This window comes from Podarcis filfolensis, assembly GCF_964270895.1.
Source record: "Podarcis filfolensis genome assembly, chromosome: 13".
Lineage (NCBI taxonomy): Eukaryota > Metazoa > Chordata > Lepidosauria > Squamata > Lacertidae > Podarcis > Podarcis filfolensis.
Window position 1 is genome coordinate 4,852,600 of NC_139615.1, and position 22,947 is coordinate 4,875,546.

Below are 22,947 nucleotides of genomic sequence, written 5' to 3' on the forward strand. Positions count from 1 at the left end.
CAGCAGCAACCCCATTGAAACCACCATATGCTGCTATTAGCTGAAGAAAAAGAAAGCTTCTCTTAGCCAGTGGTGCCATCAGGGCAGGATTTTAGGGCAGATATCCAGGGCCCCACTTTGGAGGAATGGACAGGAGGGGCTATGTGCAAGCCACCTAAAGAAGGGCGCTCCATAAGACCATTAAGTCCGGAGTCTAAAATTACCATATGGCACCTCTGCCATTAGTGCTACAGTTAAGTAGCACCAATTATGTAGCGTGGTGGTTCGCACACTATTTCCATCAGTATCATGGCTGGGGAGGGAAAGTGTTAACCTCCCTTCCTGTGCATTGTAGTCAAAACCAAATTGCACACCTAGTAAACATAAACTACGTTATTATTTTTTAAAATGTCTAAACCTCCCTTTATCCAAACTGATCCAATAGGCCGACCCTCTCTAATGGTACCTGCCCCCTTAAAAAATCAGCCGCCTGAGAAGGAATGTCTCACTTTCCTGATGGTAAGACTGCTTGTGGTTCTAAAGCAACCTTTCCCAAACTTGGGTCTCTGGCTGTTTTTAGGACTACAATTCCCATCATCCTTGACCACTGGTCCTGCTAGCTAGCAATGATGGGAATTGTAGTCCCAAAGCAGTTGGAGCCCCAAGTTTGGGAAACACTGTTCTAAAGCAACCTTCCCCAACCTGGTGTCATCCCAATGCTTTGGACAACAGCTCCCATGGCTGTACTGGCTGGGGCGGGTGATGGTTTGTAGCCCAAAACATCTGGAAGTCGAAGGCTGCTGTTGCTGTGCAGGGATGGTGGTCAGACATCACTGCTATGAAGAGTCCTGGAACTAGTAGGTATGTGAGGTGTAAGATACTTATTTCATAAAATTTATACACTACTTGGTTGTTTAGAAACACACACACCTCAAAGCGCTTTAGAAAAAGATAAAATCAAGAAAAACTTAGAATAGTTTTAAACATACAAAAAGTTAAAATACTAAAACATTAAAATTCACAGTACATCTTCCAGGATCTTTGGGAAAGCAACATGCATTAAATGTATGTTATGGACGTGGCTTTAGCATATTAATATTATTATAAAGGTAAAGGGACCCCTGACCATTAGGTCCAGTCGTGACCGATTCTGGGGTTGCGGCACTCATCTCACTTTATTGGCTGAGGGAGCCGGCGTACAGCTTCCAGGTCATGTGGCCAGCATGACTAAGCCGCTTCTGGCGAACCAGAGCAGCGTACGGAAACGGCGTTTACCTTCCCACCGGAGCGGAGCCTATTTATCTACTTGCACTTTGACGTGCTTTTGAACTGCTAGGTTGGCAGGAGCAGGGACCAAGCAACGGGACCTCACCCCGTCGTGGGGATTCGAACCGCCGACCTTCTGATTGGCAAGTCCTAGGCTCTGTGGTTTAACCCACAGCACCACCTGCGTCCCTTAATATTTTTATAATTGTTCTTAAAATGGTCACTTTTTTTTTGCAAAAAGGAACCCAAAGCAAAAATAAAAACTGCTCCAAAGCTATAGCAAAATAAAAGCTAAACACATTCATATACATCAAAGGCCGTCTAACACATCCAACCGACATCCTAAGGGAGGTCGCAATATCTAAAACTTTCCAGCGTAAAGGGCCCCCATACTGACAGAATGGAAACATTCTTGCCTTTTGCCTAAAAATAGCCAGTGATGGTGCCAGGCTTCCCTTCCTGGGGAGGGCATTCCATAAGTGGGGAGCCACCACAGAAAGGACCTGTTCTCGTGTTGCCACCCTCTGCATCTCCTTCGGAGAAGGCACATGGAGAGGGGATAAATGCAGAGTCTGGGCTGGCTCATATTAGGAGAGGCAGTCCATTTTGCAGAAGGTCACTTTGCACATACACAGAGGCCCTCTTCATCTCACTGTGGTCCCTTGGAGAGCTCTGGACTTTACACTGATTTTCCTCCTAATCCCTAACCCATAGGTAACTAAGGCCCGGGGGCCAGATCCGGCCCAATCACATTCTAAATCCGGCCTGCAGACGGTCCGGGAATCAGCGTGTTTTTACATGAGTAGAATGTGTGCTTTTATTTAAAATGCATCTCTGGGTTATTTGTGGGGCATAGGAATTTGTTCACCCCCCCAAACATAGTCTGGCCCCCCACAAGGTCTGAGGGACAGTGGACCGGCCCCCTGCTGAAAAAGTTTGCTGACCCTTGCCTGGCCTAACCCTTCCGACTGTCTACCCTGCCCATTTCTTCCTCCTCGTTCCTTTCCTACCCAGTGATCGTCATGTGCATGCACTCTGCCCTGCTGGGTGGGGAGGAACAGCGGCTCCTGCTGGAGAAGGCCGAGGACCTGCGTATGACAGATGGGACCTACGTTTTCATCCCCTACGACGCCCTGACTTACAGCATGCCCTACCAGAAGGAGTCCTACGCTGTGCTGGATGACAGCCTCAAACTCCGCATGGCCTACGACGCGGTGCTCACCATCACCATCGACTCCCCGGAGCAGTCCTTCCGGCAGACTTTCAGGGAGGCTCAGGAGAAGAGGGAAATCCCTGGCCACCTGGATGCTGACAAGGTGCATCTGAGGAACGAGGCAGTGGGTGGTGGTGGGCAGGTACAAGGGATGGCCCCAGCAGGGCCTCGGTTCAGTATACCTGAAGGAGCGTCTCCACCCTCATTGTTCTGCCCGGACACTGAGGTCCAGTGCCGAGGGCCTTCTGACGGTTCCCTCCCTGTGAGAAGCCAAGTTACAGGGAACCAGGCAGAGGGCCTTCTCGGTAGTGGCACCCGCCCTGTGGAACGCCCTCCCACCAGATGTCAAAGAGAAAAAACAACTACCAGGCTTTTAGAAGACATCTGAAGGCAGCCCTGTTTAGGGAAGCTTTCAATATTTAATAGATTGTTGTATTTTAATATTCTGTTGAAAGCCGCCCAGAGTGGCTGGGGAAACCCAGCCAGAGGGGCGGGGTATAAATAATAAATGATGATGATGATGATGATTGCTGTTTGAGGTGCAGGAGAGGCTCAGATTTAGGAGGTTCCCTATGCCGTCCAGAGCGCTGTGTGCTCACAACTGCATTCATTTTTGGATCTGCCTGAATGAAGGGCGTTTTAGCACTGCTGCGGAATACTCTTCCAGCAGAAGTTTGGCAAGCCTCCTCACTTCTGAACTTCTGATGGCTCTTGGATACTTTTTTGTGTGCATATTCTGCAGCAGGGCTGTTCATAAAAAACTTTTTTTTTTTTGAAAATGCCTTCTCCAAAGGTCTTCTTTTCACTTCACTAGGGATTATATAGCTATATCTGAACTTTCATGCATATCAGCTAATATCTTGACCCTGCTCCACTGAACTGAAATTTCAGCCTTCACGACATAGGAAAATGGCCAAGTAAACAGCTATTTTCGTGGAGGAGGTTCAAGATATTAACTGATATGCATGAAAATTCAGATACAGCTATATAATTCCTAGTGTACTAAGATAAGACCTTTGGAGCAGGCAGTTTTTAAAAAAAGTTTTTTATGAACCACCCTATTCTGCAGTTTAAACCTTTAAGGTGATCCAGTCATTTTTACGATGATTCTGCATTGTTTTTAAGAGTATTTTACCCCCTTTGTAAATCTGGTTGCACGTTGCCCTGATATTTGGCATGAGAGGGCAGTCTATAATTTTAAGTAAGTAAGTAAGTAAGCAAGCAAGCGGGTGGCGCTGTGGGTTAAACCACAGAGCCTAGGACATGCCGATCTTGCCGAAGGTCGGCGGTTCGAATCCCCGCGACGGGGTGAGCTCCCGTTGCTAGGTCCCTGCTCCTGCCAACCTAGCAGTTCGAAAGCACGTCAAACTGCAAGTAGATAAATAGGGACCGCTCCAGCGGGAAGGTAACCGGCGTTTCCGTGTGCTGCTCTGGTTCACCAGAAGCGGCTTAGTCATGCTGGCCACATGACCCGGAAGCTGTCTGCGGACAAACGTCGGCTCCCTCGGCCTATAGAGCGAGATGAGCGCGCAACCCCAGAGTCGGTCACGACTGGACCTAATGGTCAGGGGTCCCTTTACCTTTTAAGTAAGTACAGTAGTACCTCGGGTTACATACGCTTCAGGTTACATACGCTTCAGGTTACAGACTCCGCTAACCCAGAAATAGTACCTTCGGGTTAAGAACTTTGCTTCAGGTTGAGAACAGAAATCGTGCTCTGGCGGCGCAGCGGCAGCAGGAGGCCCCATTAGCTAAAGTGGTGCTTCAGGTTAAGAACAGTTTCAGGTTAAGAACGGACCTCCGGAACGAATTAAGTACTTAACCCGAGGTACCACTGTAAGTAATAACAATAATGCAGCACAGAATTCAGCGCCCACAAAACTATTTTGGGTCCTTCCAGACATCATTCTGTTGCATGTCCATGCTGATTTGTGGTCATGAAGCTATTGGAGCAATCCTACACGATCCCACTTTCAGAACTGTTTGCACCTGCAAATGTTTTGGGGTGGTCATTCATACAACTACTTTTCTTACCAGTGCATATCCCGTAACTTCCTGCTGAAATCCCACAACTTTTTGTACTCCCAATGTTCTGGTTTGTTTGGTTTTTTGTTCTGCTTTTGTTGCGCTATAGCCCTTCTAGACAGCAATAATGTGGCAGCATTGCAGAGCAATGAACAAAGTAGAACAGCACAGGGCACAGTAGTGCCTTCACTCTTGTAAGGCGAGCAAAACAAATGAGGGGAATCGAGAAAACAGAAGCAAATGTATCATTGTAGCATCATTTAAGAATTTAAGAACCTGGTCCTAACTCTCGCTTGCTTCTCTTTAAAGGCACACCCCCTGTTTGGTACTATCTTTAACTCCATCTACTTCCTGGCCAAGGCGGTAGAGAATACTCGGAAGTCCGGCAAGTGGGTGATGGGCTCCACCATTGCAGAGCATGCCAAAGACTTTGAGCTGGAAGGCTTCAGCCAGCCAGTGTCAGCCGACGAATACGGAGATGCCGTGCTCCCCTATATCATACTGGACACAAATGGGAAGGGCAACCGCCTCTGGCCCACCTACAGTGTGAACGTCGGTGCTCGAACTCTGCGCTACGTTGGGCACACGATCCATTGGCCTCACAGTTCCAGTCCAGACACAGACTCCATCTGCTGGTTTGACTCGGTCACTATCTGCAATGGGGGTGAGTGCTGAAGCGAGCTGCCTGGGTGTGCAAGGATGGAGAGGGAGAGGAAGGATGGAGAGGAATTTGGTTTGCATTTAAAGGCCAACCTCCCTAATTCGGACTTTCCCAAACAATACGAGAACAGAGACTTGGCCATCCTTTTTGAAATTTGCTCTTCCCTGAATTTCACGGTGCAGTCCTCCAGCCCAGTAATGTGTACAAAAATGCATATACTAGGGTAAAGTGTGCATATGTTACTGAAAATAACATACAAAATTTCATTATATTATGGAAAATCGCTTTGCCAAAATTTGTATATAAGGGGAAATTGCACACGAAGTTAATTTCTGTGGGTCTATTCTAAATTATATTTTGTTGAATACCATCTATTATTATATTGTAAAAACAGTGCGAAACAAATTTTACATGACCCCAGTTCTGGTCATGAAGGGAAATTACCAATACTAATACTAAGCTGTGAAGGCCCAAGTGAAAAGAATTGAAAGCCTAAGATTGTAGGTGCCTGCCTTATTTTGAGAGAAAGTCAGCTCCGTACTGAAAGCCCTGTTCTATCCTAGCCATCCATCCCACCAACTTCAAATATACCATCCAGTTGATCGATCAACCAATCTCATATACGCTAGCTATGTGTCCTGCCAGCTAGCCAGCCCACCTCATATACTCCACTCGCAGACCCTCCAACTGGGACGCACGTCTTTCGGCGCCACACTCCTGCGTGAATCACATGACCCATGTGAGATCGCAGTCCCTAAGGACGTGCTTTTTTTGGGGTGAGATCACAGCGCCCACAATGGCGCTTTAGGAAGGGGAGAAAGGAGCTGTTGATTTTATAGGCTTGGGTGTCTTATGGTAAAGTCATGCAGGGAAGAGAAGACAAGACAAGTACAGTCGGGGGAGAAGGCAAAAGGCATCTCTGTCAGGATTTGTAATACTACAGTGGGTGGGTGGAGATATTTTGCATGGAACTCCCCTTATGTGACTAGGAGGAGATGTTGATGGAGCTGGAGCTGGAGCTGGAGCTGGAAATAACCTCTCAAACCTGGTTCCAGGAAATGGTCCCCAGTGGTAACACTCTTCTCCTTCTCCTTCAGGGGTGAATGCTGGTTTTATCCTCCTCATATTCCTCCTGGCTATCTGCTTGATGGTGGGTGGAGCTGCCCTTGCTTTCCATCTCAGGTGAGTTACGCAGACACCCCTGGTGACTAGGTCTGCTGGACAGCTGACATTTCGGATTTCGGGACCTCCCCGTGCTGCGTGCTTTATCTTTACGAAAGACCATTTTTTATTTCTGCTGTGCTCGTGTTGTTGATTCTCACAGGCGGCAGTTTCAGCATGCCCAGCTAATGAAGGGGCCCGACAAGATTGTCCTCACCATGGATGACTTGACCTTCATCCATACCCAGAACAGCAAGAAGGTGAGGAGTTTGTCTCTGTGGGGAGGGACCACTGAGGGGACTAAGGGGAGGCTGGCAAGATGGAGCGCTGCTAAGTCAGAGAGGGATCAAAACGGGCAATGCGAGTAATAGTAATAATCAATGTTTCTACGATGGTTGCTTCATGCAACTGAAATAAAGGACAGTGGATGGAAAGGTCTTTGGTTCTCGCCTTCAGACGCTGGATGGGTATGATGGTTGGGCCAGAACTGTTTGAGAATGCAGATGCCATGTTAGAGGGCTGCGGTATTGGCCAAGGGTCATTACTGTATGATAAAGCTCCAAGTTAAGAATAAGAAAGCTGTTCCTTAGTTCATGGTTCTCCTCTCCTCTTCATCCCCCCAGAAAATGGACGACAGTCGAAAGAGTATGTCGGACATGAAAAGCCTCAAGAGTGTGGCGGCAAATGCAGAAAACAGCAACATGGCTGTGGTTGAGGTAAAAGCATGTCCCCTCCTTCACAGTTCCTAGTCCTGCACCCTCCCTCTTTCCCAGTTACTAGTGGGTAGGCCAGGAGAAGCCTCTGGTGCAAAGCCATTTCCTCGGGAGGCGCAGATGGTGTTCTTGCCGGCAGCCTTTCCTGGGGCAGTGCCAGCACTGATATCGTCATTGCGGATGGGTGGAGGCTGGAAAGAATGCACTAAAATCGGGTGGCGGGTTTTGATGGTGACGCCAAGCCATCTCCTTTCCACTCATTCTAAACAGTTCTTTTCCACACACATCCTTTTTCATTGGCACTGCTGAATCTCCCTTCACCTTTATATAACGGTGTTTTGTTTTGAAATATATCCTCCCAGGTTCCTTGCCATTTTACATTTTCCAGCCATCGCCCACTTCCTGTCACGACGGGTGCCATTTTGAGAGGCTGAGGCTGCTTCCTGATTGGTGACTCCTGCCACAATCCAATCATTGCTCTTCCGTTGTACGCTACAAGCGGAATTGCAACTGACTTTTCCTCCACCACCTGGAATATTGTGCCTTTTCTTTGTGTACATCCCATTATGCCCTGTCCACACGGTAGGCGTGTCATTTGAAGCTCAGAACACACTCAGTATGACCCTTGTGGGGGGAGACATTTTATAACCCCCATCTGTCTCCCGCCCCCAACTGCTCTTTTAATTAGTTCTGAAGGGCTTTTCTGGCTATGATTTTAAAATTAAATTATTGAATAATTACAGCTGACATGAAATGCGATGTGCTTTGAAAATGTAAATGACTGTTGCTCTCAACTGCATTACTTCTTATGAGAAGTTTTATGCTGTGCTGATATTTGTCAAAATGAAATACTTTTTTAAAAAAAATATTTTTAATATAGCGTCATGGGGGGTTGTAGCACAGTACTGGTATTTATATTTTAAGGAAAACATAGCTAGAAAAGCATTTTGACACTAATTAAAAGACAGAGTTCAAAAACAAACAAGGATTTAACAATGTTGCCCGTTGCAAAAGGCTGAGGTATGGTAGGTTCAGTTGCCTGATTAATGCCCATGACAAAACCCCACCTTTCTTTTTTAAGTCAGAAAAGTAGTGTGAAAAGCATGAATGCCTCTTTTTGAAAGAAAAAAAAGTAGGCCTTCCTGAGGTCACAGGAAGACACGGGAGAACTATGGGCAAGACCCAGGACGCCATAGGAAGCTGGCTATAGTGAGAAAGATGTCATTGCAGCTAGAACCTGGGCCTTTGCCCATGCAAAGCAGATGCTCCGCTCCTCAGCTGCGGCATAGTGTGGATGCCCTGTAAAAAGAAAGTGAGCGAAGCACAGCAATCCCACATTCAGTGACTGATGACGGGCAGTTGTCTGCCACTGGCTCAGCAGTAGGGGGCTGGAGGGGCTTACCTGTTCAGGGAGCATGCCCAGGTCCATCCCTCTGTGAAGGGTGACCTCGCTGATTCCTGCAGCTCCCGCCACTGATCTCAGCGTGGCTCTGCTTGCCAGCACTGCTCCCTGCTGACCTTGCTTGCTCCCCCGTCCCCCAATTCATCACCTTTTCCTGCACCGTATTGGTCAGGAAGTGATGTGTGGCTGGGCATCCCCTCCTTCCCGCCTCAGTACTCAACCACATTTATTGGGCTCATGACTGGGATGCTACAGAGGCTAGGGTTGTGACCCCTCTGGTCATGGCAGGGAGGCTGTTGCTAGGAAACCAGGAAGCCGTGGCGACAGGCCCTTCTCTAGAAGCAGTTGTTTCCCTGTTGGCCATAATCCAGCCCTGGGGTCTGTGGTGCTCTGCCCCAAGTCCATGCTAATTCCTGTACAGGTCATGTTCACAGCATATGAATTAAAGCACTAGGATACCACTTTAAGCAGTCACGGTTCCCCCATCGCAAAGAATTCTGGGAGGTGCTGAGAGTTGTCCGGAGAATGCTTTTCCTCCCACAGAGTTACCATTCCCAGAGTTCCCCAAGAAGAGGGGCTGATCGCTAAACCATTCTGGGAATGGCTAACAAACTACAACTCCCAGAATTCTTTGGGGGAAGCCACCACTGTCTAAAGTGGTACCGTGGTGCTTTAAATACCTGGTGCGAATGTGGCTTAAGTGAACACAGCTGAGAGGCTATGCCTCCCCTCTCCCCACAATCTCTCTGGGGTGGTAGCACTGCCCCACACAAGGATCCTTAAGTCTGCTCTGACACCAGTGTATTTTTGTGCAAAACCCCAAGGCATCTTTAATGATCCTTGTGAGCCTAGCCAGGGCACCGTCACTGTGTGCTTGCCACTGTAAGTGCCCCCATCTTCTCCAGCTCACTGCTGCCTTCCCCGGCCCCACAGCTCTACTCACCTGGTTCCCATCCTACAGTTTGCTGAGAGAGTTCAGTGTTTAATCCCTGAAGAGGGGTTTGAATCCGCAGCATGTCTGTCTGAGAAGCCCATTGCTCCCATCTCCAGCATTGCTTGTTGGAGGGTGGGGCAGGTTGTCACGGAAATGTACTTAGCACATGCTCAGAGGCACCCTCGTAATTATGAATTCCCGTTGATCAGGCTGAGCCGAGAGAGAGAGGGTTGAGGGAGCACCCTAATCGAGTTCATACACCTGTCCTTCTGGGTTTTGCCCTCCCTTTCTGCCCCCACCCCCTTCCACCCACCACCAGCATCATTTATTTTTGACCGCCTGCTTCCTGCTATCCTTAGGGCGAGGACAAGCCAAAAATCACCAGCCAAGTCCCCTTGCTCCTCCTTTTGTTTAACAGCCAAGGCGTAATAGCCGCGGTCCAGGTAAGTCCCGTTTGGCAAAAGGCCCTTTTAAGCTGTGCCTTTTTGCCAGTCTGCTCTGCCTTTCAGTTTGGTTTTTACACCCTCCCCTCACTTGACCTTTTTAGCTCTCATGCATTCTGTTGTGTTAGGGGTTTTTTCCCTCCTCTCAAAAATGAGAGGAGGAAAAAAGTTGGCTATGGCACTTGTTACTTCATTCCCCACCCCACTCCCTACTTGCAGGCCATCCTTCCTCTTCTGGGGAGAAGGTATTGGCAAGAATTGAAATGGGAGGTAGAAAACAGGTTCAGATTGGTGGTTTGCTGGAAAAAATATTTTGTGTGTGTGTGTGTGTGTGTGTGAGAGAGAGAGAGAGAGAGAGAGAGAGAGAGAGAGATTATAGGTGAAGTGCTTAATTTACAAATGAGTTGTTGTATGGGGCTTAAGCACAACTACAAATAATAATAATAATAATTTATTATTTATACCCCGTCCATCTGGCTGAGTCTCCCCAGCCATTCTGGGTGGCTCCCAATCAAGTGTTAAAAACAGTACAGCGTTAAATATTAAAAACTTCCCTGAACCGGGCTGCCTTCAGATGTCTTTTAAAGATAGGATAGCTGCTTATTTCCTTCACATCTGAAGGGAGGGTGTTCTACAGGGTGGGCGCCACTACCAAGAAGGCCCTCTGTCTGGTTCCCTGTAACCTCACTTCTCACAATGAGGGAACCGCCAGAAGGCCCTCGGTGCTGGATCTCAGTGTCCAGGCTGAAGGATGGGGGTGGAGACGCTCCTTCAGGTATTTTGGACCGAGGCCGTTTAGGGCTTTAAAGGTCAGCACCAACACTTTGAATTGTGCTCGGAAACGTACTGGGAGCCAATGCAGATCTCTCACATGCTTCCTCTGATCAGGTAACCTCTTCAGTCCAACTCCATGTAGCATCTTTCTCTGCTGTGGACGGGGCCAAGACATCTTGGCACCTGATGTGAACCCCAAAATGGTGCCCCCTCCCTCCCAAGGAAGAAGGGGTAGGTGAAGATTCACATCAGTAACAAGGGGCTAGACCCTTCAAGTGTCCCTGTTTTCCAGGGACAGTCCTGGATTTACAGAAGTCGTCCCAGTTTCTGATTTGATCCTAGAAAGACCCGCTTTTCCTTAGGATGTCCCTGTTATCATCAGAGAAATGTTGGAGGGTGTAGAGTTATACAACCTTCGAGCCAAGGAGATAAGTAATTATACAACCTTTAGAAAACATCTGAAGGCATCCCTCTATAGGGAAGTTGTTTTAACGTGTGATGCTTTTTATATATGTTGGAAGCCGCCCAGAGTAGCTGGAGAAACCCAAGCAGATGGGTGGGGTACAAGTAATAAAATTATTCGCATTATTATGAAATAGGATGTCCTTATTTCCACTGGAGAAATGTTGGAGGGTATGAGATCCACATCGGTATCTGCTGCCCCTGTGGATCCTGCCGCCTGAGGGGATCACTTCACCCCCTCATCGGTGGGCCAGCCTTGGCTGTGGAATACAGGCCCAAACCTACAACCTACGACCAGCATAGATGATTCCATTCTTAACAGTGCTGTCACACCCTTTAAAGCAATCTTAGCTCACTAATCAAATAAGTTGTAACCGACTGATTAAATCTGCACACACTTGCAAATGTGTGCAGATTTAATCAGTACGCTACAACTTACTTGATTAGTCTGCTATCCTTCATCTTACATATACTGGTCTCAACAGGCATGCTATTAAAAGAGGAATTCCCTCCAGGTGTAAATTGAAAGTTGTGTGTGGTAGGGAAGATACCATCTGCACTTCTTAAATTTATATTTTTATATTGAAACATTAAACCTATAAAAAGGAAGTGTTGCCTTAATCATAGCTGCCTTTTCACTTGATTAAACAATTTCATCTAAGATTAGTAAATGCAACTTAAATGTTGCCGCCCCAATTCTTACGAATATTTTCAGGGATGGAATATATTGCTTAATTTAAATTACTGGTGACTGCTTCTGAACATAGAAATCATACAGTACCTAAGATATTTTCCCCTAGTGTGCAGAGGACGCTTCTCTCTCTCTCTCTCTCTCTCTCTCTCTCTCTCTCTCTCTCTCTCTCTCTCTGTGCATGCGCGTGTGCAAAAGAGATGTGAAATTTGTAATCGAAAGGGAGTGTGCAGGTGATAGGAGACAAACTTGCCCCCACCCTGTCTTTTCCTCCCTGCCAGTAATCTGGGCAGGTAAATTCCATAGGGAGGTTTTGATGTAAAAACCAGACTGCCCCCCCCCTCCGCCCAGTCTTTGCTTCATACAAGAACGGGTAAGGCGTGTGAATAAGCAGACACCTTCTGTTCTTTAGCACACAGGGGCCTAAACAAGCTTTTTGTTTGTTTCCGGCTTTGCAGGATGGCTGGCTACATCCTAATCCCATGAGTGCTTCAAAAGCCTTCCTCTGCCCCCTCCTTTTTCTGCAAATTTCCCTGCCTCGTTTTGCAAATTACCTTGTAACAAAATTGGTTCCTAGAGAGGTGCACATCTGTCAGTGCACCAACTCAGTGTTATTTTGCTGGTTTACCTAGAAGACCTTTCTGGTGTCCTCGGAATGGTTATTGTGGAGGTTTGCTTAGAAATAGAAGGAAGGAAAGACTTTACTACTGAAAATCACAAGGAATGCTACATTTTTTAAAAAAATAAAAGAAGTTGGTTATGGGGAATAATTATTAATCCCATTCCTGAATTATTTTGTTGTAAGATTTTTAGAAGGTGGGGAAAGTAATATTGTTGAACTAAATACTGGAAGACTTTAGAGGGGGATTACCCTTGAGTGTGGCGAATCCAAATGGCTTCCAGCTCCCATTTCTGCCTCTGTGACCTGAGAATCTGGCTGTGGGAAACCAAATGTCTTAGCAGGATCACACAATGCATGCTGGCTTGGCAAACTTCTATCCTGAGGAGGGGCAAGGTATTTTGATTAGTACTAAACATATGCCATAGCGACCTTAGAAGCAATGCTGTGATAAATAAAATTTCTTTTTAAATCCTCCCTTTTTTGTTCCGTGGGGTAGACCTGGGACATGGGAAAGGGTGATGCGATGATTGCCTTGTGCTAAATTCACAGGTTGGGAGGTCAAGTGTCTCACGTGATATAGTTCACAGATTAGACAAGTTGGACTGTGTGCATATTACCTGCTTAAAATGTGGCTAGGTCACATATACAGTGGTACCTCGCAAGACGAATGCCTCGTAAGACGAAAAACTCACAAGACGAAAGAGTTTTTCATTTTTTGAGTTGCTTCGCAAGACGAATTTCCCTATGGGCTTGATTCGCAAGACGAAAACGTCTTGCGAGTTTGTTTCCTTTTTCTTAAAACCGTTAATACCCAGGGAATCCGTGCTTCGCAAGACGAAAAATTTGCAAGACGAAAAAACTCGCAGAACGAATTAATTTCGTCTTGCGAGGTGCCACTGTATATCTATATATCTATCATCTATCTATCTATCTTTCTGCAGTTCAGAGCAAAGCTGGTTTAAGGTAAAATGTATAAAAATGCAGTATTTCATAAGAAATGGCAGGATATTACCATTATTATTATTTAGTTGATTTGCTCATACAAATGACTTAAAGATATTTACGAACACAGTAGCAGGACTTAAACCAATTGCAGTAAACACAATAAATTAAAACATAAAGGAAATCAAGCCAAATACATTTATGCAAATAAAAGACAGGTCTAGCAGATCCTGACCCGCCAAATTTTGAGGATAGGTGTGGATTTCCTGTTTGCACGGCTTCCCAAACCAGCAGTGGAATTGCTGTGGATGCAGAGTAAATGGGAGCATGTGCACAGACTTATTCACTGTGGGACTCCCTCCTGGCCTCCACAGAACAGGGAATAGGATGGATCCTGTATCTTTGCCTGTGAAGGGAGTGCAAGACTGCATCCTGTGCGCTCCCAGCACTGATTTGGGAAGTGGTGGACACAAAACGTTAGCAGCGATCCATATACTGTATTTTTCGCTCTATAAGACGCACCAGACCACAAGACGCACCTAGTTTTTGGAGGAGGAAAACAAGAAAAAAAATATTCTGAATCTCAGAAGCCAGAACAACAAGAGGGATCGCTGCGCAGTGAAAGCGTCAATCCCTCTTGCTGTTCTGGCTTCTGGGATAGCTGCACAGCCTGCATTCGCTCCATAAGACGCACATACATTTCCCCTTACTTTTTAGGAGGGAAAAAGTGAGTCTTATAGAGCAAAAAATACGATATATTCCGTCATTTCTTATGAAATACTGTGTTTTGATAGATTTCCCTGCAAACTAGCTTCAGTCTGAATTGAGGAAAAGAACGACGTAGCTGCATTTTAATGTATACACAGTCAAAGAGAGAAGAGGGAGTGGAGCCACGTGCAAATGCAGCCCTGCCTCCACTCATGCCTCTGCCTTCCTCTCCACTGTGCCATTAAGGGGGAGACTGCAGTGATCGGGGCCGTACTCCTTCCCCCTGTGTGTCCTGCTCCATGCGTCTGGGGTGTGGTTCCTGTGAGGCAGGAAGGGAGCATACGTGGTTGGCCAGCAGTGGCAATGGTTGGCGTGCCTGGCTCTTGCCAAAAGAGAGCATGCAGGGAAATCCTGCCCACCTGCTATTTCCGCAGGTGAGCAGGGAAGGAAGACTGTCGAAGCCATGTAGTTCAGGTAAGACACAGTGGCAAAGGGGTGAGGGGATGGGAGGAGACAGTTTCAGCAGTTGCACATGGTATCGGCCACCCACAAGCTGGCGCCATCCATTTGTTTTGGATTACAAGCCCCACCAGGCACCAGTTTAGGGAAGTCTGATGCAGAAGGACAAGTCTTGCTGAAGAATAACCAGGCATGGCTTGTGCCAGAGGTTAACTCTTGCCTCAACAACCTTTTTTTGAATTGAGTTGTAGTCCAAAACACCTGAAGGGCACCAGGTTGGCAAAGGCTGCGTTGCAGCAAGCGTCTTCCACTTCCCAAACTTTCCCTGGCTCACCTGTGCAGGATGCCCTGTCCTGGTCTTCCCGAGGGTTGTAGGAGAAGTTTTAGCAACATACTTCAGATCACATGTGTTCTTGGGATGCAAGTACTCCCCACTTTTTGCACAAAGTGCCCCTTTCCTTATAGCCCCCTGCACCAGAATTCCCTCCTGTGGGCACTAAGCATGCACAACGTGAACCAGAAAGATGAAGCCCCATGCTACACACCCTGCCATCTGAGTTATGGTCTCCCTGTGTGGGGATTATATCCTGGCAGTGTTGTGCTGTCACTGGGTATTGGAGTTACACCATACGCTCTGCCGTGGCAATGTAGTCCTTGTAGTCAATGACACAGGGCAAGTTTTTATCCCCACCCCCCACCCCTGGTTGCAGTAAAAGGGGAGGAAATTATTTGCATCAGGTCCTGGGTGGAACACAGCAAAATTCCACCATTGGCCAGGTTACAGCCATAGGGAATTGAAGGCGTACTGGATACAGTCTATGTTTTCTTACCCCCATGGTGCCCACACCCCACCTATCACTCCATCCCATTTGGGCCATTCCACCGCCAGCATATTGGTGTATCTGTCACAACAGTGGCCTGTCTGGCATTCCCCTACTGGATCTGGCATTCCACCAAAATGAATCCTAAAGCCCCTCCATCAGCATCACTCCACTACAGGATTGCACCTTAAAAGGCCTAGAGAAATAAAAGTGAACCTATCCAGGGAGGGCATTCCATACCACCCAAAATGTCCTGTCTACCATACCCACCCACTGCACCTCACCTGATGTGGGGCACGTTGAGAAAGGTGCCTGAAGATCTTGTGGAACGGAGGTTGTACCCTGGTAGTCTCAGTCTGTGAAGAATTTGAGAGTATAAGATAACTGCTTTGCTGTTACTTTGCAAGACCCCTTTCCCCTGCTGTTTTCTTTCTCTCGGGGGTTAAGAGGTCCCTGTTAGCTTGGCTGGGCCAATTTGCCTTTCCTGGTCTCTCTGGGGTTGTGTTCTGTTCATTCCTTGCTTCACTCTCCACTCCTCTTGCTTAAATGCATATATATTTACCTCTTTCCCCTTCCTTCTGTGAGCCTTTCAGGCTGTGGGGAGGGTTTGTGTCTTCCTTCTTTCAGATGCATTATCTTAAGAGGGTGAACATTCATGCCCTCCCTTGTTTTCCTTCCCAGGGTGACTGGGTATGGCTGAAGAAATTCCCAGGCGAAAAGCACACTGAAATCAAACCTGCCACCAAAACAGCATTCTTAAAGGTTAGTGCTCTTGCGCTCCCCTCTGTGGCCATTGGGGGTCCCTGCTGCTTCAGTGGGTGAGTGCAATTCCCAACCTGACCACTAGGACTATGCACAGCGCCCTCTACTGGACGGTCCTCCAACAGCCCCTATCCTCTGGGGGCTCCCTCCTCTCACCCCTCCGTTCTTGTTACTTCCCCTCACCTTCAGCTCCGGGACCTGCGACACGAAAATGTGAACCTTTTCCTGGGCTTCTTCCACGACTGTGGGATCTTTGCCGTGGTCTCAGAGCACTGCACGCGTGGCAGCCTTGAGGATCTAATCAATAACGAGGACATGAAGCTGGACTGGATGTTCAAGTCGTCCTTGCTGCTTGACCTTATTAAGGTGCTTGGGGGAGAGGGATCTAGCGATCTGGTTTTGGGGATCTGGGTGGGTAGGTAATGCCAGGCTGGGAACGTGGCATGAAGGGGATTTACCCATCCTAGGAAGAGGAGCAGGACATCTCTGATGGGAACAGGAAAGGAAACTGAAGTGTAGGTGGGTTCCCACAAGGCAAGACACAGTGATAACAGCAATAACCACATAATTGGGAAACAGGGGCAAAGCAACTGCTTATATACATTCCTGAAAACCTGGGCCACTCCCCCTCCCAACGTGATTGGCTGTCTAAACTTCCACGCCGCAAATCACGACTCAGAGTTCAAGGGCCAATGGCAGAGGCAAATATCCTGAAATGTTCTGTGATTGGACGTCATGTATTGAATCAGAACCCAGGAGCTCAGGATCCCTAGTCCAGGCTCAAGCTCAGGCAAACACAGACCACTGAATATATAACAGAAACCACAGCACTGGCGGAGGAAGAGGAGTGCGGGGGGAGCACACCGCCCCCGGCAGCGCGATCCTGGCAGGGTACCATCACGGCTGTCCCCCCGCCCCCGCTGGGTGCCCTGCCCCTGCAGGCGGCGTGCCTCGCCCCCAGGATGCGCGCCAGCCCTGCCCCCGCCTGCTCTCCGCCCCCCAGTGCCGGAGCATGAAGCTCCGCCACTGAACCGCAGAGTCCTGCTGGATCAGACCACAGTTCCTTTTTGTCCAGCATTTTCCTTCTTGCTGTGGCAAGTCAGTTGCCTCTGGGAAAGTCCATAAGCAGGGTTAGCAGGCGGTGACATTCCCATCCAGTAACTGAACCTGGGACCGTATACAAGCCAAACAGATACTCTACTGCTGATTGTGTCTCTTCCCCAATCCATCTGGATTTTGCAGTATCCAGGGGTCTTGCTTGCCTAACAGAGAAGTCAGAGGTGTTCTATAGAACAAGGCGGTATAAACACAAGGGAAACTTGTTGGCAGAATCATACTGGAGAATCCACCACCTTAGTGTAATAGGAATAATTTTGTGGGTTTTCCAACTTACGCAGTCCAGCAGGCTGGACACTGCTGCCCAAACCTCCTGGTCTGGATTGGCTTAGAACCAGTCTTCACAACCAGGTGTACTCCAGTTGTTTTACAGCTCCCATCAGCCCCAGAAAGCCTAGCAGCTCATCTACTTTTCCCAACCACTTTCCCCCGGGGAAAACATACCGTTTATCGCTGAATTGGAACAAATGGCTAGAGGGTTTTCCGTGGGGATAGCACAGGTTTTGTAGGGGATAGCAGGACAAAGGCAAATCTGCTCAGACCTGTGCCTAGAAAGCATGGGGCAAGCGGGAAATTGCTTGGATAATAATAATAATAATAATATATTATTTATACCCCACCCATCTGACTGGGTTTCCCCAGCCACTCTAGGCGGCTTTCAACAGAATATTAAAATACAATAGTCTATTAAACATTAAAAGCTTCTCTAAACAAGGCTGCCTTCAGATGTCTTCTAAATGTCTGGTAGTTATTTTTCTCTTTGACATCTGGTGGGAGGGCGTTCCACAGGGCGGGTGCCACTACCGAGAAGGCCCTCTGCCTGGTTCCCTGTAACTTGGCTTCTTGCAGCGAGGGAACTGCCAGAAGGCCCTCGGAGCTGGACCTCAGTGCCCGGGCAGAACGATGGGGGTGGAGATGCTCCTTCAGGTATACTGGACCCATGTTTTTTAGGCATGGCAAGCAGAAATGTGGACGAGCTGTAGGGATTTCAGTCCAAAACATCTGGAGGGCAGCAGGTTGGCAAAGGCTGGCTTCGAAGATGTCCCGGCAGTAGGAGGGAGGAAAGAGAGAAATGGGTGCTGCTGTTCTTGGGAGGAGATCCAAGCAATAGAGCAGAGCTGTGAGCAGACTCTTCACCCCTTTCTTCCCTCTGCTCTCCAGGGGATGAAATACCTCCACCATCATGACTTCCCACATGGGCGGCTGAAGTCTCGGAACTGTGTGGTGGATGGCCGCTTTGTCCTCAAGGTCACCGACCATGGCTACAATGAGCTGTTGGAGGCCCAGAAGATCCCGCGAGAGACACCGAGCCCAGAGGGTTAGCAGGGGAAGTTGGAACCTGGGAAGGGGAAGGGAGACAGGCAAATACAAAGTCTGGGGTATGTTGCAGAGAGCTTTGGTAAGCAGGGAAGGTGTCGTTGCTGCTCCCTGCTATGAAATGCTTTTTAAAAGCAGTGACATATATAGCTCTACTGGCTGGCGCAGTTTTTCCACGGAATCGTTCAATATAGATTAGAGTTCAGCAGCAAACAGCCCTCTGGGATTTTGCCAGCCTGTCAACCAGAAATATAGATAGCAGCAAAGATTGCGTCCACCTCTGCATTTTCTAAGTTATGAAAGGAGGCTGAATCTCAGGTGTCTGTAGAGAAACAGTGCCCAAACATTTCAAGTTGCACTCTTTATTCACATCAATTTTAACAGGGAAGCAGGTTTTTAGCAAGGGGCTGCAGAACTCAAGTACAGACATCCACTGTGTTTCAAGCAGCCAGTGGCTGAATAAGAGAGGAGCGAGGAAGTCTCCATCGCTGGCCTTGGAGGAGGCTGCAGGTTTTGCTCCCCTTGTTAGATTTGGAGAGGGAATCCATAATAAAGGGGGCAGACCAATGGAGCTATAGAGAATGCCTGCAAGGAATGAAAGGCAGAGAAGGCTGGGTATGATGGAGGAGGGGACACCTCAAAGTGCTTGATTTTTGTTTCCCATGCCCCCTTTTAGACCGGTTATGGACGGCACCTGAGCTACTGCGAGACCCATCCCAGGAGCGGAAAGGCTCTTTCCGGGGAGATGTCTTCAGTATCTCCATAATTATGCAGGAAGTCATATGCCGTGCTGCCCCCTATTGCATGCTGGACATGACCCCTGAAGGTATATAAAGGGCAGGGATTGGTGGTGACAGACTAGCTCCCATCCCCAACCTTTCCTTCTCTGTATAACTATTTTTGAGCCTGGGGCCTTCTACATGCCAAGCAGAGGCTCTGCTCCTGAACAACGGGCCCATCCCATGTAACATGCCATTGTTGTTGTTTAGTTGTTTAGTCCTGTCTGACTCTTCATGACCCCATGGACCAGAGCACACCAGGCACTCCTGTCTTCCACTGCCTCCCGCAGTTTGGTCAAACTCATGCTGGTAGCTTTGAGAACACTGTCCCACCATCTCGTCCTCCGTCGTCCCCTTCTCCTTGTGCCCTCCATCTTTCCCAACATCAGGGTCTTTTCCAGGGAGTCTTCTTCTCTTCTCATGAGGTGGCCAAAGTCTTGGAGCCTCAGCTTCAGGATCTGTCCTTAGAGTGAGCACTCAGGGCTGATTTCCTTCAGAATGGAGAGGTTTGATCTTCTTGCAGTCCATGGGACTCTCAAGAGTCTTCTCCAGCACCATAATTCAAAGGCATCAATTCTTCGGCGATCAGCCTTCTTTATGGTCCAGCTCTCATTTCCATACATCACTACTGGGAAAACCATAGCTTTAACTATGACATTTAACATGGCATTATCACATTGCTTTTCCATGGCAAAGTTTGCCTGGTGTGGATTGGAGAGTCACTCTGGAGTTGGTCATGCTGGAATGACCAATATGGAAAAGTTAGAACCATAGAACCCAAGGGTCATCTAGCTAAACTCCCTGCAATGCCAGAATCGCAACTAAAGCATCCATGACAGATGCCACCCAACCTCTGCTTAGAAACATCCAAGGAAGAAGAGTTCACCACTTCCCAAGGGAGTCCATTCCACTGTCAAATAGCTCTTACTGCCAGAAAGTTCTTCCTAATGTTTAGTTGGAATTTCCTTTCTTGTAACTTGAAGCCATTGGTTTGAGTCCTACCCTCCAGGGCAGGAGAAAGCAAGCTTGCTCCATATTCCATGGGGCAGCTCTTAAGATATTTGAAGGTGGCTATCACATTGGTTTGGTTTGAGAGTTCAGCAGGGTTCCTGTCCCCTGCCAACCTAGCAGTTCGAAAGCACGTCAAAGTGCAAGTAGATAAATAGGTACCACTCTGGCGGAAAGGTAAACGGCGTTGCCGTGCACTGCTCTGGTTCGCCAGAAGCGGCTCAGTCATGCTGGCCACATGACCTGGAAGCTGTATGCCGGCTCCCTCGGCCAGTAAAGCGAGATGAGCGCCGCAACCCCAGAGTTGGCCACGACTGGACCTAATGCTCAGGGGTCCCTTTATCTTTACCTTTAGGGTTGCTGTGGCGGGTAGGTGAGTTAACACGCTGGCCCCGAGTCAAGTGGAGCAGAAACATGGCAGGAGTTAAGGAAGGGTGCAGGGTGGCTGGTCTTGATTATATGCAGAGGGCAGGCTCTGTTGTAGGGTTTGGCTGCTGAAACACAGAGTGCTGTGTGAAGCAGGTAGTTTATGGAGTGATTGCAGAGTGGGGAGGAGTTGGCCTGCCCAGGACAGAAGCGAATTGTTTTCCTTGTCCGACAGAGATCATCAAGAAAGTAGAAAAGCCGCCCCCACTCTGCCGGCCCTCTGTTTCGGTAGACCAAGCCCCGATGGAGTGCATTCAGCTGATGAAGCAGTGCTGGAGCGAGCAGCCTGAGAAAAGGCCAAACATCAACCAGATTTTTGACCAGGTGAGTGGGCCTCCCGAGTAGCTATTTGCCAGGATCCCAGAGGGTAGGGAGATCGCTTCCTAATGCCCCTTCCGTCCCTCTCCTGCAGTTCAAGAGCATCAACAAAGGTCGGAAGACAAACATCATCGACTCCATGCTACGGATGTTGGAGCAGTACTCCAGCAACTTGGAGGACTTGATCCGGGAGCGAACGGAAGAGCTGGAGGTTGAGAAGCAAAAGACAGACAAGTTGTTAACGCAGATGTTGCCCCCGTGAGTCTGTGGAAATTATGTGCGGAGCTTAAGTGGGGCAACCAGAGCGTGTCCTGATGGCCTGACATTCCTAGGAATGAGGGAATTGCCTGTTCACCTGTGCATGTAAGAGGTCTCCAAGTGGGTTGTGTTGCCTACCTAGCAGGTCGGGTACAGGAAATGCCTGAAACTTCTACAGAAGACATTTCTGCTCTCTTCCTGTTGAGGCTCAGTCCGTTTCCTGTCTCAGCTCAGTGCAACAACCTGTTTGGAAGTTTCTCTCCTTCAATCTGTTCTCTTATACCCTAGCTATTATTTCATCTCCTCCTTTATTTCAGGGGGGGGTTGGTCCTCATTTATTTTCTCCAACCGCTCTTTCTCTGTTTTTCTTTTAATGTGTAAAACAAAAAACGCTCAGCTTTTCTCAAAGTTTCCCATCTTTTTTTATTGCTCCCCTTTTCTGAGCCCCCTTCTGAGCCATGAAGCAAGGATTTTTCTTGCTGCCCCTTCCTTGCTTTGCTGGGATTAATATGTTCTGTCAGCAGTGAGAATTGCTAAGCTTGGGTTAGAATTTGCAGAGAAATTGGGGGAAGCTGTTTTTTAAAAATATTGTTAATTGCAATTACAGGCACCCTTAAGTGCTTTCTGATTCTCCAAAGGAGAGACTGGCTGACATTTCTGCTTGTCACCCCTTCAGTTCAGTAGCGGAGGCCCTCAAGACTGGCGCTCCAGTGGAACCAGAGTATTTTGAAGAGGTGACCTTGTACTTCAGTGACATTGTGGGCTTCACCACCATCTCAGCCATGAGTGAGCCCATTGAGGTGGTTGACCTTCTGAATGACCTTTACACCCTCTTCGATGCCATCATCGGCTCCCATGATGTCTATAAGGTACAGACTTGTCGGCTCTGTCAGCCACCTTTACTGTGGGCAGGAGGCAGAGAAAGGCTGGGGCTTGGAGGATCCAAGGGATGTGAAAGAAAAGAAGATAGGACGACACGGGTGCTTAGTGTTGCCAAGCGAAACTCATATTGGCTGGGAAGTGGCTGGGCCTTGAGTTAGTTGGAGGGGAAGTTGATTCTAGGGCTCCTGAACGGCTTCCTAGTGATAATCAGGAGGGGGATGTTCTTCAGGGTCCATTTCCCAGGTCTCCCTGGCCCTCTGGCAACTGGGGGAGCCTCTTTCCTCATGGACTCAACCCCTACTAGGGTTCTGTCCTGGGCATGGGACAGGATCTTAGCCTGAGTGGAGAATGTGCTAGATATAGATATGTCCAGGGATAAACAAGTCACATATTGCTAGTAAAAATTTAGGATCCAGGAGGTGAAGTCAGGTCAAGCAAAGGTCAGTCAACGCAGATGATAGATGCAGGTCTGATAAAACAGAGGTCAACATCCTTAAAGGCTAAGTAGCAAGGTGGTTAGCACCCTGGAGAGCTCCATGTGACACACATGCTGGCTGTCAGACAAGGCAGGCTTGTGGACATTCATTCCAGGGAATCCCAACTGAGCCTTAACTAGGACTGCAACTTCCTCTGGGCAGCTAGGTGGGTGGAGCCTCTCCTCTTAAAGGAGCCCAGACTGCTTCTGAAGCTGCTGCCTCCAGCAGCGCGGTGGAGCTCTGGGTTCGGCTGCGGCCTCTGAGCTGGAACCCAGTGTGGGAAGGCAACGTGACCTCTTCAGGCCGGAGAGGTGCTGGCATCAGGAACT

At 48.2% G+C, this 22,947-nt stretch overlaps 1 protein-coding gene across 7 annotated transcripts in view; it reads left to right on the plus strand.

Annotated features, from left to right (window-relative positions):
• Positions 1-22,947, plus strand: part of LOC310746769 (retinal guanylyl cyclase 1-like) — a 42,936-nt gene that overhangs the window by 13,281 nt on the left and 6,708 nt on the right. For 6 of the 7 annotated variants that reach the window (XM_083580817.1, XM_083580821.1, XM_083580819.1 and 3 more), the window contains 13 exons: positions 2,260-2,561; positions 4,793-5,147; positions 6,242-6,326; positions 6,469-6,565; positions 6,929-7,021; positions 9,714-9,797; positions 15,958-16,038; positions 16,228-16,404; positions 18,316-18,472; positions 19,148-19,297; positions 20,860-21,008; positions 21,097-21,260; positions 21,937-22,129. In XM_083580817.1, the coding sequence (XP_083436943.1) occupies positions 2,260-2,561; positions 4,793-5,147; positions 6,242-6,326; positions 6,469-6,565; positions 6,929-7,021; positions 9,714-9,797; positions 15,958-16,038; positions 16,228-16,404; positions 18,316-18,472; positions 19,148-19,297; positions 20,860-21,008; positions 21,097-21,260; positions 21,937-22,129 (2,087 nt within the window). The remainder of the gene's footprint in view (positions 1-2,259; positions 2,562-4,792; positions 5,148-6,241; positions 6,327-6,468; positions 6,566-6,928; positions 7,022-9,713; positions 9,798-15,957; positions 16,039-16,227; positions 16,405-18,315; positions 18,473-19,147; positions 19,298-20,859; positions 21,009-21,096; positions 21,261-21,936; positions 22,130-22,947) is intronic. The other variant, XM_083580822.1, reaches the window with a different exon arrangement.